This window comes from Dendrobium catenatum, unplaced genomic scaffold (genome assembly GCF_001605985.2).
Source record: "Dendrobium catenatum unplaced genomic scaffold, ASM160598v2 fragScaff_scaffold_1392, whole genome shotgun sequence".
In the NCBI taxonomy this organism is placed as follows: domain Eukaryota; kingdom Viridiplantae; phylum Streptophyta; class Magnoliopsida; order Asparagales; family Orchidaceae; genus Dendrobium; species Dendrobium catenatum.
In genome coordinates, this window is record NW_021319854.1 from 482674 (window position 1) to 501592 (window position 18919).

An 18919-nucleotide genomic window follows, 5' to 3' on the forward strand; every position below is an offset into this window, starting at 1 on the left:
TTTTTAAACTTTTGTGGAATTTGGATTTTGTAGAAATTTTAGGACATTTTGAAATATATGAGAGATTAACCCCTCCGGTTGAGATTCACTTTCAACACGGCCATCATCGGGGTATAGGGGGTCATTTTTATTTGTAATTTGAACCTTGTTAACTCTGTCTGGATGTCGACAGAGGGTCGGGTTTCGTAGGCTTTATGCCTCTGTGAGTGAATTCTATTGATTATAGGGCATAATATGAGTGTATTAAAATAAATAAACCGGTCCCCACAACCGTATATTTATTTGATGGTCCGAACCCTGTCGACTTCTATTGATCCATATAGAAGGATCGGATTCGGACTTGAATTCACTTGTTGACCCATGCAGCATCCCTAGGCGTCACGTGTGTACCAATAACACGCTCGCCGGGGCCCATGCGGGTCGAGATCGTATTTTCCCCTTTAGTGTACCTATGTGTATACAAACTACGGTGTAGGTGCAGGGGGATTTTGAAATATGTTAGTTGTGCATGTAATTGCAATTTGAATGCACACAATATTTCATTTGAGAGATTATGTACGCTTTCTGTCTGCTTGTACGAGTGTTGCAGATCCGATGGCGGGTTGCAGCAGCTTATAGATTGAATTGTTTGCTGCTTTGTACAGGTAGACTGTCGTGCATTACTTGCATGATTTGTGCAGATAGATTATATTGCACTAACTAAACTCCTGCCTTGCTCGTAGGCGACAAACTTTCCAGTGATGATATGCCTACTTTAATTAGGGGTCGTACAACCCGTGACACATAAAAGTGCGTTATTTTGTTTCTTTTTTAAGACATATGATCACGGGTTGTACGAGCTGCCTAACTTTAACAGCTGATGCGCACACCACTTAGAGCGTCCGTGACTTGCAATAGGACATGCACATTTTATTACAAGGGGTTCAATCAGAAAATTACCGGGGATGTGTGAGAATTCCTACGTGTTTACAATGAACGCAAAAATATTTTGTAGGAAAGGTAATTTTTTTTTTACTTTTACTCTTACCCCCTCCCTTAAGATAATTACTAACCGTATCGAGGTGTATTTACGTTTGTATTTATTTTCGTATTTACGCTCGTATTTCACTTGCTAGTGAATACTCTAGGAATTCAATGCCAGAGCCTCGAAATGACATCTTAGGATCCTAAGTAGATGGGGCCCGCAGGTGTACCTTATCCTTCATTTAGCAAAGGAATCTTAGGCTAGTGGGGCCCGCGAATAATTCAAACTCAATGTTATAAATAACAGGGGGTTTCAACTCATTTCTTGCCATCCCATTTTGTAAGGAACTTTTGGTGAGGGACTTAGGTGTGCAAGTCAAGAGTTAGGAGGAAGGGGCTTGATTCCTACCTATTGGCGAACAACTAATTCCCTTGAAGACTCACTATATGTTGCATTTCACATTGATTTATATTTCTTTTGTATTTGTTTTATAGTGTCAGGAGCTTAGGGTGTCGTATGTTTTATTTTTTTTGTTAACTTAAAACTTTTAAGTGGATTTTAAATCTCTTTTAAATTTTCTAAGTTATAGGTTTTGCTGAAAATTTTGGCAGCACTCCGGTGTCGTCCTCGCGTAGGGGGCTGCATCGGAGTGTGTAAGGCCTTCCCGCCTGCCAAGAAAGGCAGTCACGGTAGGTGTCGGGTGACACCGCGGCCACAGTTCCAATCCCCGCTCGCTAACAAAAGCGGTCACAGGGTCTTTGAGCACATATTTAAAGTATAACATTTTCTCCGCCTAAAAACAGTGATGGGTACTTAATTAAAATAATTTTTCTACGAATAACAAATTTCCCCGTCGGCTAAAAAAAGCGGTCACGGGTACTTTAGTTTCATGCATACGAATTTCCCCGCTCGCTCAGTGCGTCACGGGTACTTAAGTTTTCTCGCCCACTAAAAAAAGCGGTCACGAGTACTTATTTCATGCACAAAAATATAAAATACTAGTTTTTACCTTGGGTGCACAGTAATCGAGACGGTGACATAAGATGGCGGCGACGGTGGGAGACCTGCGATGCACAATTTAAATTTTTTTTAAATATTTGTGCAATTTAATTAATCATTCATGCTTTTCTTTTATTTAAAACAAAGTGTAGAGAGAGAAAGAAAGGAAGAGAGCTCTCTTTCTAGATAGAGAAAGAGAGGGGAAGAGAGGATTTTTGGTGGAAGGGGTTTAGAGTATGTACGAAATTGGGGGAATGAGGTTAGAGAGAGAAAATCTCTCTTTCTTTAATTTTTGGAGAGAGAAAGAGAGAAGGAAACTCTCTTTCTAGAGAGAGAAGGAGAGGGAAAGATGGAATTTGAAGAGAATTGCATAGAGAGGATTTAGGAGGTGCAAGGAAGTGAGAGAAGAGATTTAGAGAGAGAAAATCCCTCTCTTCTCAATTTTGGAGAGAGAAAGAGAGTGTAATTTTTTTTCCTCTCTAGGGAAGGAATTTTGAGATATGGTGGAGAGGAAAGATGCTTGGGGTGGAGATGGAGCCATTCATGAAGAGATTTCACTCTCATTCTAGAGAGAGAAAATTTTATCTCTCTTGGTTAGAGAGAGAAAGTGAGGGATGGTGAAATTTTTTTATTGGATGAGTGTAGGATATGTGTAGGAACATTTTTTGTGAAGGGTAGTGGGTGGTTTGGTGAGTGGATGTGGAGATAAAAAAGAAAATGGAATTAGGGTTTTTGTAGGTTTGTTGAGATTGGGGTGGAGGAAGAAGATGAAGGAGAGGAAGGAAAAGAGGGGAGGAAGAAAATGGAAGAAATGAGAGGAAATATGGAGGGATGATGAAAGAAAAAGAAAAATGGGGAAGAGGAAGAAGAGAGGAGGAAGAAGAAGAAGAAGAAGAAGAAGAAGAAGAAGAAGAATCATGGAGGAAGAAGAAGAAAAGAGGAAGAAGAAGAAGAAGAGAGGAAGGGGGGAGGAGAAATTACCTTGGAGAGCTTGGAGGAGGAGAGGCCGACGGCTTGGAGGCGTGAAAATGATCGTGAGTGAGGAGAGAGGGGCGGTTGGGAGATATGAGGGAATGAGGGTTTAAGTGAGGGGTAGTTTAGGTATTTTTGAGATTTTTTTATTTAGAAAAAACATTTTTTTTATTTAAAAAGCTCTTTTTCTCCCTTTCTTTCCAAAAATTTTTTAATTATATTGCACAAAAATAAAAATAAATTTTTAATCTTGCATCAAGTTGGTCGTCGCGCCATTGCTCGCACAAGTCGTCGTCTCGATTCGCGCGCCCAAAATTTAATTTTTCGCCGACCGGCCACCCCTACCAATATAGGTGTCGATCTTAGCTGTTTCCATTGCTCTGGATGCATCGGCGCTGCCCGTTTCGCGAACGGAGGTCATCTCGGCGATTTTGGGTTTTCGGTCGACACGCGTCGGGTGAGTTTTGCGCGATTTCGAGTTCTTTCGCTTTTGAAACTCACCTTGCGCGATCGACTCGATTCCGACACTAGTATTGAGTTCAACAAAATTATTGATGAGATACAATGTAGATTCTTTTATGAAAAAATGCATCATGGTTGGAGAGCATGATGTGAACAGGATAGAATTCTCTCTGGAAGTTAAATTACATTTATTTTGTTTGGGGAGTAAAATCTAGAGGATGTACCCATGTATCAACACTTAGTAGTTTTTACTGGAGTGTAAGACGTATCTACATGGTAAGTAACAAGGAGAAAGGTTGTAAAATTTTGGACTGCTACATAATTTTGGGGCATCTTTCACTGAAGTAAAAAGTGGGTTAAATGGAACAAATCAAGAATTTGACGCAAAAACTTGTCTTTTTTGGCTTTAAATCAAGCTAATATCTAAATCAGCATGCTGATGAACAAGCTTGGCTCAGATAAAATCAAACTTGAATTTTGCTGGGAGTGGAGCCATTGAGCTTGCCCTAAAATGGAATTGGAGCTGGTTTCCTTTCAAATTTGAGAGGCCGCCTCATTTTGTGGTGTAAATTCAGCAAAGGAAGCATTTCCTTTACTCATTGAAGCTCTTTAATGAAAAAGAGAAATTGTAGAAGCCACTCCTAGATACAAGTGATTTACTGTTTCCCTGTGTTTTCTGCTGGCATTAGCTTTATTGGAAAACCAACTTAAAAAAGTATCGTAAACTAATTTGCCCTTTCAATTGGAAAAACAAACGATAAGCATCTCTGTACAATTTTCTTAGCATGTCTCTCTATGAGAAACAACTTTTGAAGCCCTCTAAATAAGCTTTCACTTAGCTGCACAATACCATTGTAACCAATTTATTACGTGATTTGTCTTGGATGCAATTAGATCATGCTTTTCTCCATATGTTCACATCAATTCTACTATTTTCTCTTTCTTTCTTTTGTATATGTATCCTTAACTATTGTTTGTCATCTTTTACTTCTCCTAGCCCCGAATTCCAATTGTAGTTTTGAAACAGCAGTAGTAGCTAGGGATTACGATGGATTGAAGCTTAAACTTGCTTATGTTTTCTTTTTGTCATCCTTCTTTTGTTGTTTTTCTCTTTTTTTTTTCGTTCTGAGTAGGCGCCTAATGAAAGCTACATTGACTAGCACACAACAATTGTTTTAGGGGCTGACTCTAGCATAAAGGACTTAACTTCTTCCTACAAGAATTTTAGATGGATCTTAGGAGCAAGAGATTTGTAGTAAATATATAATTGTTATGGCAGGGAGTACGGATTTAACAAAGCTTGTGGTGCATAACAGTTCTACTACAAGAAGCAACAAGCGACCCATAGCGCAACGCTACGATTTACATGTAAGCAAAAGCAAAGAATCAATAGTAAAAACTGCAGGGATAAATTGAGCTTATTTTTACACTAAAGTACACCTCCACAGGCTAAATACCAAAGAAAATGATGGCTTGTAAAAGACGAAATGAGCAAAACCACACTACCGAAGCACGACAAATGAGGCTTAACATGATGCTAAATAACGTCACCAGATTTGCAACACTCATATGAGAAGACATAAGGTGTTTGCATATTCTAAAATGAAATTTTACGCACTTGTCAGCAATAGTCATTTGCATAGTTGATCATTACAAAAAATACCCCCTCATGCATTGAAATACATGCTAACACATTATAACATGCATACATTTGCAATATGCAGGGTGCATTATGCAAATACATCACTCAATATGCAAAGTACGCCACGCTAAGGCGACGCATCACATTAACAGGCAAAATACTTCATGCTTTAACACTCTCCAATTGTTGCATTCAGTTCTTCATGATCATTTTTTTTAATGTTATTGTAATTTTTGAATTTTATTTTATTTTGTTTACCCAATGATTGAAGGCAATCGATGATCATGTGTGATTTAGGTGCTCATTGGACATGTTTTCCTTTGGTGTGCTAGCTTCTTTGGGTGCTTGTGTTTGAGCTGACTTGGGTTTGTTGGTGGGCAGCTAAGCTGCTGCTTGGCTTTAGCTGTTCGGGTCCTGCTCCCTAGCTTTCCCGGTTCCCCTTGCTTTGGCTGTTCGGTTCCTGCTCCCTGGCTTTCCCGATTCCCCTTGCTTTGGTTGTTCAGTTCATGCTCCCTGGCTTTCCCGGTTCCCCTTACTTTGGCTATTCGGTTCTTGCTCCTTGGCTTTCCCGGTTCCCCTTGCTTTGGCTGTTCGGATGGGGGTTTAACCGTGCCTTAATGCTGCATTTTTCTTCCCTTTTTGATTAGATGTAGGGGGTGGCTATTGATGGCTGTTGGCTTCCTTTTCTTTCCTATTTATAGGGGAGTTTTGGGCTATTGTGAGAAGTGTTTTGGAAGTGAAAACAAAGTCAAAACATGAGGGTTTCTTCTTTAGCTTGAGAGCTACTTCTTCACTTCTTGTTTCTTCTTCCAAGTCTTCTAACCCTTTCTTCTCTCCACGAGTTTCCACCCCATTGTATCCTTCTTCTAAAATTTAGAGTGGTGTTGGTTGGTAAGTTTTGTTGGGATTTGCCGGATGAGTTGTGGCAGACGTTGGATTGGATCAAAGTAGCTATGGTGGACCATTGGTTTGCATGTGCTTAAGCATTATATTTATCTAATTTGTCGTTTCATGTGAGGTGACCACTAGCTGGTTGTTCTGAGGGTAGTTTCTTTTGGTTTTTTTTTTATAAAACAATTTCAGTTTGTTAATATTATTTGGTGATTGGCTTACTAAAGTTTTGAATCTGAGTTGTGTTCTACTTTCTTTTGTGTTCTCCATTGGGCTTTAAACTTGCTAGTTCCCATCAATTTGGTATCAGAGCCCAGGTTAGTGTGTGAGTCTTCCCTTTTAAAAAAATAAACTGAATAATCCAAACAATTAAGGGGATTGGTAATAAATGATGCAACAATTAGCTAACTTACAACAAAAATTGAACGATATGGCTAACACTTTGGCTAACTTAAATGTGAACAATGCTCAAAACTCTGAAAGTGAAGATGAAATTCCTAGAAACCAAAATAGGCAAAACAAACAATGGGATTATGGAATTAAAATTGATGTAAGGGAATTTGAAGGTAAGCTGCATCCAGAACAATTTCTTGAATGGATAGAAAAAATGAACCAATTTTTTGAAGAGAACGAAATTCTAGAAAATTGAAAAGTTAGGTTTGCTAGCTTAAAACTGACAAGTCATGCTCTAATGTGGTGGAAAAATCTTCAAAACAATAGGGTAAGGAGGGGAAAAGAAAAATTCAAACTTGGGAAAGAATGAAAGAAAAAATATGTGGAAAATTCTTGCCTTCTGACCATTACCCCGAACTCTGTTTCAAGATTTTAATAATATTCTCCAAGGAAATCAATCCGTAGACGAATACATTGAAAATTTTTACAAACTTCAATCAAGAAATGATTTGAATGAATATGAAGAATGAATCATAACTTGATACATCAATGGATTAAATTGGTCTATTCAAGATCAATTGAACTTATATCATGTTATTAAACTCGATGAAGCTTATCGAATGGCGCTTAAGATTGAAAAACAATATAAAAGAGGCACTAATAAGACAATTGAATCATCTAAGCTTCGACAATCTAGTGGGGTCACTCACAAACCTCTTTTGGCGCATCTTCTTCAAATCCTAATTTGCGAACAAAACCTAATGAAACTTAAACGTTGATAAAGGAAAGGGCGTGATATGACCAAAGACAATAGGACCATGTTACAAATGGGGCTTATATGGGCACCTTTCGACAGCTTGTAGGAAAAGTAACCCTTCTAGGACCAATTATATAGAGAAAGAGGACGACTTAGAAAATGAGGAGGAAGTTGAATATGAACCAGAAAATGAGATTGAATTAGAACAAATTGATGTTGAAGGAGATCAAGGAGACCAATTTTTGGTTATTCAAAGAGTCTTAACTACTAAAGTTGACACTGGAGACAAATGGCTTAGGCGAAATATCTTTCGAACCACTTGTACTGTTGAAGGTAGACTCTGTATCCTTATGATTGATAGTGGTAGTTCAAAATACTTTGTATCTCAACTGATGGTAGACAAACTTAAGCTAAAACCCAAACCACTCACTAAACCCTACAAGATAGCTTGGTTTAAAGGAGGAGAGGTCCCTGTCACTCAACAATGCACTGTTAACCTTTCAATTGGAAAAGCCTATAGAGATCAAGTAGTGTGTGATATCATGCCCCTCAAAGTATGTCATATCTTACTTGGTCGTTGTTAGCAATTTGATCACAAGACAATTCATAATGGGGAAAAGAATACTTACTCTTTCACTCAAAACAACAAAGAATTCACCTTATACCCCCAGAAAATTATTCCTGACCCTCTTTCCAAAAATATCCAATCAACATCAAAAGAAACCACTCCTGAATTAATTCTCAACACAAATGAGCTAATTTTTTTTGAGATAGTCTACTTGGTGTTAGGAAAAGAATCTGAACAATCTTCTGAAATTCCCGTGACAATACAACCTTTGATTGAAGAATAATTTGATATAACCCCTGATGAATTACCAAAATCTTTGCCACCCATGAGAGATATTCAACACCACATCGACCTAATTCCTAGAGCAACTTTATCCAATCTCCCTCACTGTCGGATGAGTCCTACTGAACACGATGAATTACATAAACAAGTGACTGAACTTTTGGACAAAGGTTTGATTAAGGAAAGTATTAGTCCATGTGCTGTCCCAGCCTTGCTTACACCCAAAAAAGAAGGAACCTGGTGGATGTGTGCAGAGAGAATAGCCATAAATAAGATAACTATCAAATATAAGTTTCTCATTCCCAGATTGGACTACATGCTTAGTGGTGCAAAAGTCTTTTCCAAAATTGATTTGCGAAGTGGGTATAACTAAATAAGGATTCGACATGGTGATGAGTGGAATATAACTTTCAACCAAATAAGGATTCGACCTGGTGATGAGTGGAATATAACTTTCAAAACAAAAGAAGGATTGTATGAATGGTTAGTAATGCCTTTCGGATTATCAAATTCCCCTAGCACGTTTATGAGGACTATGAATCATATCTTATGACCTTTTATTACAAAATTCGTGGTAGTCTATTTTGACGACATCCTGATTTACAGTAAACTCCCTAATGAACATCTTGAATATGTGGAACAAGTCCTACAAACCTTAAGAGAGCACAATTTGTATATCAACTTTAAAAAGTGTTCTTTCATAATGCAAAGCTTAACTTTTTTTTGGATATATTATTTCTGCTGATGGTATTAAGGTAGATCGTGTCAAAATTGAACCTATCCAATTAAAGCTGGCCTACCCCGAAGAATATCAGTGAAGTTAGAGGATTTCATGGTTTAGCATCCTTTTATCATAGGTTCATGAAAAACTTTAGTACTTTAATTACACCCATAACTGACTGTCTTAAATAGGAAATTTTTAAATGGACACATGAAGCTGAACAAGCCTTTCAACTGATAAAAACAAAAATGAGTCAAGCTCACATTCTTAGTTTACCAGACTTTGATAAAATCTTTGAGGTGGACTGCGATGCATCCCATATTGGCATAGGAGCTGTTCTTAGTGAAGAAGGTCAACTCATTGCTTACTTTAGCGAAAAATTAAATGATTCTCGATCTCGATATTCAACATATGATGTGGAATTTTATGCAATTGTCCAGGCACTGAAATTTTGGAGATGTTACCTTATTCAAAGGGAATTTGTTTTAAACACTGATCACGAGGCGCTACAATTTTTAGAATCTCAAAAGAATTTAAGTAAAAGATATGCCAAGTGGACATCTTTCCTGCAAGAATACTCTTTTTTATTTAAAACACAAGGCTGGAGTAGTAAATAAGGTTGCTGATGCTTTAAGTAGACGAGCTCATCTATTAGTAACCCTTTACCCAAACATAATTTCATTAGATTCCTTAAAAGAAAATTATGTCACTGATCCAGATTTTAAAGATATTTGGGAATCATGTCACACTTCGGGAACTGATCTTTCTGCTCAATTTATCATTCAACAAGAATTTTTGTTTAAAGGAACTAGACTCTGTTTCACTCAAAGCTCTTTAAGAGAACAACATGTTCAAGAACTTCATAGTGGAGGATTAGGGGGACATTTTGGCCAAGAAAAAATCATTGCTTTAGTTAAAGAAAAATATTAATTGCCCCACATGAGAAAACAAATCATCAAATTTGTAAAACAATGCAAAATTTGTTAATATTTCAAGGGAACAACTCAAAACACTGACTTATATACTCTTCCAATTCAAAATAAACCTTGGGAGGATATCTTCATGGATTTCATTCTAGGATTGCCTGTTACTGCTCGAAAATTTGACTTTGTGTTAGTTGTTGGCGATCGATTTAGCAAAATGACTCATTTCATTCCTTATAAAAAAATTCTCTGATGCTTCACTTGTTGTTAATATGTTTTTTAAAGAAATTGTGAGACTCCATGACATACCCATGATTTTTACCTCTGATTGGGATACTAAATTTTTAAGTCATTTTTGGAGAACACTTTGGTTAAAATTAGTAACTACTCTTCAATTCAGTAGTGCATATCACCCACAAACAGATGAGCAAACTGAAGTTGTAAGCAGAAGTTTAGGAAACTTGCTTAGATGTCTTGCTGGTGAGAAACCTTCTCAATGGGATTTGATTTTACCCGAAGCTGAATTTGCTTACAATAATTCTATTAAACGATCTATTGGAAAGGCCCCTTTTGAAATCATTTATGGCCAACCTATTCCTCATATTTTAGATCGAACTTGTTTACATATGCCTAATAAGATTAGTGTTGAAGCTATAGAAATTGTTGATCAAATTAAATTGATCCAACATCAAGTCCTTGAAAAACTCCGAATGGCAAATACTAAGTACAAAACTGTTGCTGACAAACACCGAAGAGTGTTATTTTCAAGAAGTGATCTAGTTATGGCTTATGTTCGACGACAACGCTTTCCTGTTGGAACTTTTGGCAAGTTTAGCCGGAAAAAATTTGGGCCTTTTCAGATACTTCGAAAATTGGAAACAAATGCTTACTGGATCTTCCACTTTCTATTGGAACTTCACCTTATTTAATGTTATTGACCTTATTTTATATGATGAAAATCCAACTGATTCTGTGGATTTAGAGACCTTACCAGTTACCAGTCCAGTTCAGGCCAAAGATGATCATAATGAAGATGTTTTAGACATCAAGACTACCCAGACCAGACATGGAGTGCATAAGCTGTTCTTGGTAAAATGGAGTGGACGTCTGTTGACTGATTGTACTTGGATTGAAGCGGTGGAACTTCAATCTTGCCGTCCTTATATCTATCATCGCATTAGTGAAGCATTCTCATTAGGAGATGAGATTTTCCCACCTGGGGCGAATTGATGCATTCAGTTTTTCATGATCATGTTTTTTTATGTTATTATAATTTTTGAATTTTTTTTGTTTACCCAATGATAAAAAGCAACCGATGATCATGTGTGGTTTAGGTGCTCATTGGACATGTTTTCCTTTGGTGTGCTAGCTTCTTTGGGTGCTTGTATTTGAGCTGACTTGGGTTTGTTGGTGGGCGGCTGAGCTGTTGCTTGGCTTTGGTTGTTCGGTTCCTGCTCTCTGGCTTTCCCAGTTCCCCTTGCTTTGGCTTTTCGGGTGGGGGTTCAACCTTGCCTTAATGCTGCCTTTTTCTTCCCTTTTTGATTGGTTTTAAGGGGAGGCTGTTGATGGTTGTTGGCCTCCTTTTCTTTCCTATTTATAGGGGAGTTTTGGGCTATTGTGAGAAGTTTTTTGGAAGTGAAAACAAAGTAAAAACCTAAGGGTTTCTTCTCTAGATTGAGAGCTACTTATTTACTTATTGTTTCTTCTTCCAAGTCTTCTAACCTCTTTCTTCTCTTCACAAATTTCCACCCCAATGTATCCTTCTAAAATTGAGAGTGGTGTTGGTTGGTAAGTTTTGTTAGGATTTGTCGGAGAAGTTGTGGCAGACTTTGGACTGGATCAAAGTAGCTGTGATGGACCACTGGTTTGCATGTCCTTGAGCATTCTATTTATCTAATTTATCGTTTCATGTGAGGTGACCAGTATCTGGTTGTTCTGAGGGTAGTTTCTTTTGGTTTTCTTTCTTTTTATAAAACAATTTCAATTTTTTAATGTTATATGGTGATTTGCTTACTAAAGTTTTGGATCGAGCTGTGTTCTACTTTCTTTTGTGTTCTCCATTGGGTTTTAAATTTGCTAGTTCCCATCACCAATGTACAAATGTACTATGCAAGTGTACGACACAAGTATATCATAACTGTATGTAGTTAGGAATGAGTAGACATGTTGCAGACATCCTCACCTAACATATGAATGTACCAGATACATATACATTACTACATACAAGATACACATTACAACATGCAAACATATCATGCATGATGCAAATATGTATACCAACACACAGATTGATACATGAGTGTGTATGCATAACATGCAGATGTGTCGTATACATTCATTTCATTGCATATAAATAACTACCACATAAATACATCATGCAAAATGTATTCAATAGCATATACCCGCATGGGCCCTGACGAGCGATATATACACATATGTGATGTCTGAAGATGTTGCGCGGGTTAAGAATTGAACCTAAGTTTGAGCCCAATCATTCTATGTGAATATATAGGAGTCGACACGGCTCGAATTGTCAAATAAATATACGGTCGTAGCGCCGACCAGGATATCTGTTTTATACGTTCATATTAGACCTTCAAGGTCTATTACAAGAAGAATTCACTAATAAAGGTGTAAAGTCGACGACGAATCCGATCCTCTCATGTAGATAGAGTCGACAAGATTCGACCAACAAAATGAAATTGCCCATAAATATCCCGATGATGGTCGTCTTAATAGAAAATTTCAACCAGAGGGGATTCTACCTTTCCAGACATTCAAAATGCATCCAAATTTTCATAAAATACATTCAATTGATTTTAACGTATTAATGAATGATATTAATGTTTAAAACTGAAATAAAACACATAAATACTTAAAGCTAAATATTCATCCATCATCCACAACAGTTTGCCGAGGTGGACAAGCTTCAAAATCACTTCAGCTCACAAAGAGCAAATTTCTGATCAAGATTATCACTAAGATTCATTCTTAATCTGTCTCTTGTCAGTAAGGACGTCGTATGTGTCCTCTAATCGATGGTTTCACTGCCAAATGACACCACAGGTAAACGATTATGACGGAGACACTCTGACCGAGTGTTTTTGCCTCCAAATGACACCATTAAATTACAATTATGGTTAAAGCCTGTATATTCCCAGCAATGTTAAATCCTTGAGTAATGAATTAGTTGGATATGACTAATAGGGCATAAAGCCTTTTGTTAGCTATGGTTTCTTCAAATTTTTCTCCTTAAGCAAAAATCCATCCCAGGTTTATAAGGTATCCTTAGATGAATTAACCCATAGCTGTCGACAAGGATCCTTTTATCAGGTTGGGTCGACTACCTCTTATTATGACTAAGTATAATAGGGATGATGATGACCTGGGATGGAACCATGGGATTCTGATCGGGCCTATTATCATTTCCTCCACCATTTCTTTAAGTTTGTGGTGACATAAATTTTAATTTTCAAATAGTAAATTATGTTGCTACTATATGTTAGATACTATGTATCTATTTGATAACTAGCCTTAATAGAAAGTTCTCTCTCGCTATCGAGAGGGGTTATTAACTATAGGGGCTTGTGCCTATAGGAAATTTGAACTCTCTGTGTAATATCTTATTCAAAACCTAATCTGCCTTCTAAAAATTTTCCTCGAAACATACTCGTTAAAACTTTCCTCGACAACCTGAAGAAAAAAAAAGGTGCCACGGAGAGGCCGGGGCGTGAATTTTGAAGCCTACAATATTATTGCATTGATGTTATTTGTCATGTGTAAATTTATGATGCTTTTTTAAATTTGGGGACTTCTGAGGATTACACACTTGCACTAGACCCCATACCAATAGAAGGAGAATATTTTTCTAAATTAAGTAATCAAACTTGCACCACATTTAAAAAATCAACATACCATCAAGCTTAGAAGATTGAAAAGTTTGAGAATTTTACAAAGTAAAATATGAGTTCATTACATGGCTCAGATTGCACATACAAGCATTTATTTTCCATCTTTGAGTTGACAGTTTTAAAGATCCCAATCGCGTATCAAACTTGTTGGAGATTTTTTTTTGATTGCACAACATGGGAGCAGAATAACTTTCAGTTATTCCGAGTTATTCCTTAATAAAACCATATTGATTACGTGATGCTAAAGGCATCAGGTAAGCACGAAAAAAGAAAAAAAAAAAAAAAAAAAAAAAAACCAGGATAAGCATGAAAATTGGAATCAATAGATATCATGGTAGTAACCGAACATGGGAATTTCCAGGCATCGGATGGTTGAAACTTGAATGATTAGGATAAAACTGAATTCAAAGCTTAGAGAAGTCTTCTAATTGCAAACCAGTGATTGATGCTGAACTAACCAGCACAACAACCAATGCAAACCAAAGAATCAAACATTAGATTATACATCTCATTCTCACAAATAGTAATCATTATAGGCATGTTTTCATAAATGACTTAAAAAATACCACCTAATAGAAAAATTGAAGTAAAGCAAACCTCAAATAAACAATACATGCACTTTCATTGATTGTATACCTTCAAATGTCTATCAAGCTGTCGCAGAATTATGGTATATTATTAAGGATATAGTACTTTATCTCGTCAGCCTATTTTTTAGAATCAAGTTGAAGTAAACATTTTATATTACTATTTATATTGCTTCTTTACAATGCCTTACTAACTAGTAAAGGTTCTCTTCTTTACTTGATCAAGAAAATATGGCTCACCATAGCAGCAGGTGTACTCCACTTACCATTTGGATTATTATGGTATCTTTGGCAATCTGTATCGTTGAGAATTATGCTGTTCACAAATCACTGGACTAGGAAATGCATATTTAGGGCTATCCATATGCTGAAAATTTATAAATTCACTGTTGAAATTACACACAGCTTGAACGCAAAACATCTGGACTTCCATAGATTACTTGCTATTAACTTTTGCCTGGATTCGGTGGTTTGCTGTTTGTAGATTGGAAAGAGATCAAATACTGATAACAGCGCTGGTAGTATCTTTATTTCTCTCAGGCAACTTCTTAGAAACTAAACATAATAAACTTTACAAATAAGCAGTAATCGTCTGATAATATTTGTTCCACAAATTCAATTTTGTAGGCAGTGTTTTACTTATTATTGTTGCTTAGAAGTATTTCTTTGCATCCTTGCCAAATTGCCTAAGATACATATCAGAGTATGCATTGCTTCCTTGTGGAGTTTCTGTGATTGGCTTAAAGGTTCATCTATTTGTCTACTTATTGTGCCGAGTAGGTGCTAGCAAACTTTTGAAGTATATTCGCTTTTCAACATATAGGAATAAACAGTTTGCTGTGGTGGAAAACCCTGGTCTTTGGAACTGGACATTCACCTTGAAGGATGAAAATGATAATGTGCTCGCTCAGATCGATCGGGACTGGAGGGGGTTTGGCTTTGAGGTTTTTTCTTACTCTTACCTATAAATTGAATTCCATGTAGAGAGCTAGTGAATATCTGATTTAAAGCATATTACTGCCTATACTCTCACTTGTGATTTCTATCTTTGGAAGAAGGAGCATACCACTTGAGCTAGTGCGTTTTGCGTACTCCATTACGATTGCTGTTAACTTCATGCCAACCATCTGTTTTTTCTTTAAATGGAAAATTCAAATATTTATTTTAGTTTTGATTTTCAGTAACATTTGAGCATCATCTTCTCATCTAATTGGACGAGCACATTAATTATTTAATGAAAGTGAAAGTGGAAACTATTTTCTTTTCACAGCTTTTCACTGATGCTGGTCAGTATGTGATTCGATTTGGTAATGCCTACTCAATTCCAAAGATTGGCCTTGCTTCAGTTGTAAGTGTCTTCAAGTGCTCTCCATAGAAATTAAGTCAGATCACAGGGCACTTCTTCACTTCTTTTCTGATAAGTTCTTATTATTTTCTAGGTACAAGAATTAGACGTTAAGCGTCCATTAACTCTGTCAGAAAGAGCTGTCACCGTTGCGCTTGCGATTTCTCTAGACAACGACTTTTTCTCACGAACTGGTGGTGGCTGGTAAGCTTTTTAGAAAATTCTTTTTTACTCAAACTTTTTTGACCTCCAATTTATTCATGCCATCCTTGAGAAAACATGCTTCCTTGCTGCTGCTTTTTATTTTTTAAATTACAATTTTTAGCAAATTTTCATTAATCTAGTTTTTAATAAGCTTTCATTTACTAATTTATTGTGATGAATTTCCTTGAGGAGCATAACTTCTTGATGCCAATTAGTTTAAAGCTACATTTCATGACTCTGATATTGTTGAAGTTCTTGTTAATAGGGGTTTACTATTTCGCACATTCCTGATGTTGAATAGAGTTGAAAATGGTAAAACTTAAAGAACATATATGTTGTTTTCCATTTTAAAGTTAGCTTTAGAAGAGAGCTATTTAAAGCGTTGCTTTAGCGTCATCTGGCTATGATCTTCAAAATTCAAATAGATTTTCAAATTCATGATTTAATAGTCTAAGTTTTAAAGGTGTTTGAGTTGGTTTTATCATTCTTAGGGAAGGTATCTGAGGTAGTCTATCATATTTATTGTTTTATGTTTGTTATGGTGACGGTGAAGGAAGATTGGTTTCACGTGATGGGATACAAGCCCTCTTTAGAATTTAAGCTGTGAACAAATGTAGTGCTAGTGAATTTTATTACTGTGCAGATCACTATTTGGCATGCTCCTCAAAACAGTCATCTTCAATTTTGGTGAATCAAGTGAATTATAGGTCAGTAGTTGATTAATGTGGTTGGAGTAGCTCCAGTGGATGATAAGATTAGAGAGAGTCGCATTAGATGGTTTGGTCATATAAAATGACAGCCTCTCGATGAGCCGGTTAGGAAAGTCGATATGTGAGATTTGGCTTATATTAAGAAAGACAGAGGTAGGCCTAAAAGACTTGGTTAGAAAGTATTTGAAATGACATTTCTTTATTAGATTTAGATTAGAATTTGACTCTTAACAGGACACAATGGAGATAAAGGATTCATATAGCGGACCCCACGTAGTGGGATAAAGACTTGATATTGTTGTTTTGTAGTTGATTAATTTGGTTAAATCACGCGGCAATGGCACATTTACAAGTTACCGTTTATTTTTTAATCAAGTACTAGATTATATCAAAGTCAGAGAGTAGATTATATCAAAGTCAGAGAGCTTATCATCTGCTATGTGCTGCTAATAGTATTAGCCGCAGAGGTACCCAAACTCGCACATAATACTTACAGTGCCCAGCTGATAATTGATGATTCTCTTTCAGGGGACTACCCATCATTGTTGCTGGTGAATAGGAGAAGATGAATATGGCCGAGGATGCTCGAGATTTTTTGTCTTCTTAAAATGGTTTGATTGTTTATGTTAAAGCTCATAAATCAGTATATTGCGTTTTTCAGTTTCTTGTTTTTGATGATTCAACTTCTTTCCTAATAAATTTTTACTCCCAACAAGCAATTATTCTAGATTTAATCGTTACAGTTCTAATTTTTCAGTCTGACTGCCATTATGGGCCTATTAGGTCTAATATCAATAATGCTATTTTAGGTGTAATAATTTGATAAACTCAATGTGAGCGCTTCAGCATTGGCTGTTGCGGGCTGAGATTCTCACTAGTATTGCATAATTTATGGATTTGAAATAGCTGTTTTTCTGCTTTAGTTGATCCTGTTGGCTTCATGCAATCATTTTAGGCTTCATTCGGGATGGTTTTCTTATTGCTTCTTAAAATCACTTTTTAGTAAAAAATTTTATTTTGTGTGCTAAAAAACTGCTTCAAGAAGCAGAAAGAAAGTCGTCCCAAATGAAGCCTTAGTTTGATCAAAATAGACGATCAAGTGTTTTCACAGGAGTTTAAACTTTTATTTATGGTGGAATTCAAATCAATTTTAAATTATGTTTGCAGAGTATCACTCATTAATCAATTTAAAATAAATGGTGAAGATGTTAGCAAAGAAAAGTTATGGAGAAACGTTTTCGTATTTTGAATCTATGTTTTGAGTTCATTGATATCACCATTGAAGAACTTAATGATTTAGAAACCATGGGTGCTGAGCAATTATTGTTTCCTTTTAAGCTTTGCATAAGACAACCTAATAAACTTTATGAAGAATGTTTACCTTGAAAAAGTTTTCCAAAGGAGATAGCTTCATGAGCCATTAAGCCACTTGAACTTATAAGCACTGATGTTCATTGCCTTATTTTGTCGATGTCATTTGGTGAAAATAAATATTTTTTCTTGAACAATGTTGGTGTATTTGTTGAAGGAGAAATTAGAGATGTTTGACAATTTCAAGTTGTTCAAAGTTCTTATTGAAAAAGAATGTGGGCTTGACATTAAATCCATGTTTAAAAAGGCGAAATCGAGAATTAAGATGTTTTCTCTTAATGAGGTGAGGTGTACGTCTCAAAATAGAAAAATAAAAAATATATGAATTCATAAATAATTCATAAAAAAGACAAAAATAAAATAAACATCAACATATTTATTTGATTTATCATCATAAAGATATAAAATATAAATATCAATATTAAATGTTTTTATAAACTAAAAGTTTGAAATAAGATTTAAAATAAACACTCATTTAAAATTTAAATATGCTCGTGTTGGCCTCATCATTACTTCCATATTCTTCATAATACATTCATATGTAACAATTATATCATCTGTCTTATTATCATCTTCTGGATCTTCTTCAATTATAACATTTTTTTTTTAATCTTGCCATATTTATTAGGATTAATGAATTGTATTATGGAATACCACACTTTATGAACATGGAACTAATGTGATTTAAACGATCCCATTTTTCAAGGTTTTGTTTATCCTTACTAAAACCCTTATTTGTAGTAATTAAGTTTTGGCAATAAATTAGAACATCTTATAATTTTATATATTTGTCACCATATGTGTGGATGTAATTTGGCGAAATATTAACCATCCAATGAGCCAATCAATATTTGCATGAATTACATTCATACAATAATCTTAACATTTCAAAAATATTAATTTATACAAAAGAATTTACATTGGTAATATATTTCTTCAATTAACATATTTTAGAATGTTAGATATCTAAAAAAATAATTTAAAAAGATTGAATTTGCATGAAATTTTGATATATGTTTAATTACTCTTTAATTATTATAATGTGATGATATATGTACATATGTGAGTAAATTATATCAGTTGGGAGCCATAAGAGACAAAAATTCTTTGAGATTTTGTCTATGTCATGGAGTTGCTGGTAGTTGTAAGAGTTTAGAATCCTTTGAGATTTTGTTTGAGATAGGGATATGTGATATATTTTGGTGATATAAGCACAA

General features: G+C 35.7%; 1 protein-coding gene across 5 annotated transcripts in view; it reads left to right on the forward strand.

Annotated features, from left to right (window-relative positions):
* The window catches only part of LOC110113910, a 51397-nt gene extending 34192 nt beyond the window's left edge, over window positions 1-17205 (forward strand). For all 5 annotated transcript variants that reach the window (XM_028699801.1, XM_028699804.1, XM_028699803.1 and 2 more), the window contains 4 exons: window positions 14896-15016; window positions 15343-15420; window positions 15512-15621; window positions 16860-17205. In XM_028699801.1, the coding sequence (XP_028555634.1) occupies window positions 14896-15016; window positions 15343-15420; window positions 15512-15621; window positions 16860-16890 (340 nt within the window). In that variant the 3' untranslated portion in view covers window positions 16891-17205. The remainder of the gene's footprint in view (window positions 1-14895; window positions 15017-15342; window positions 15421-15511; window positions 15622-16859) is intronic.
* The last annotated feature ends 1714 nt before the right edge of the window (window positions 17206-18919 follow it).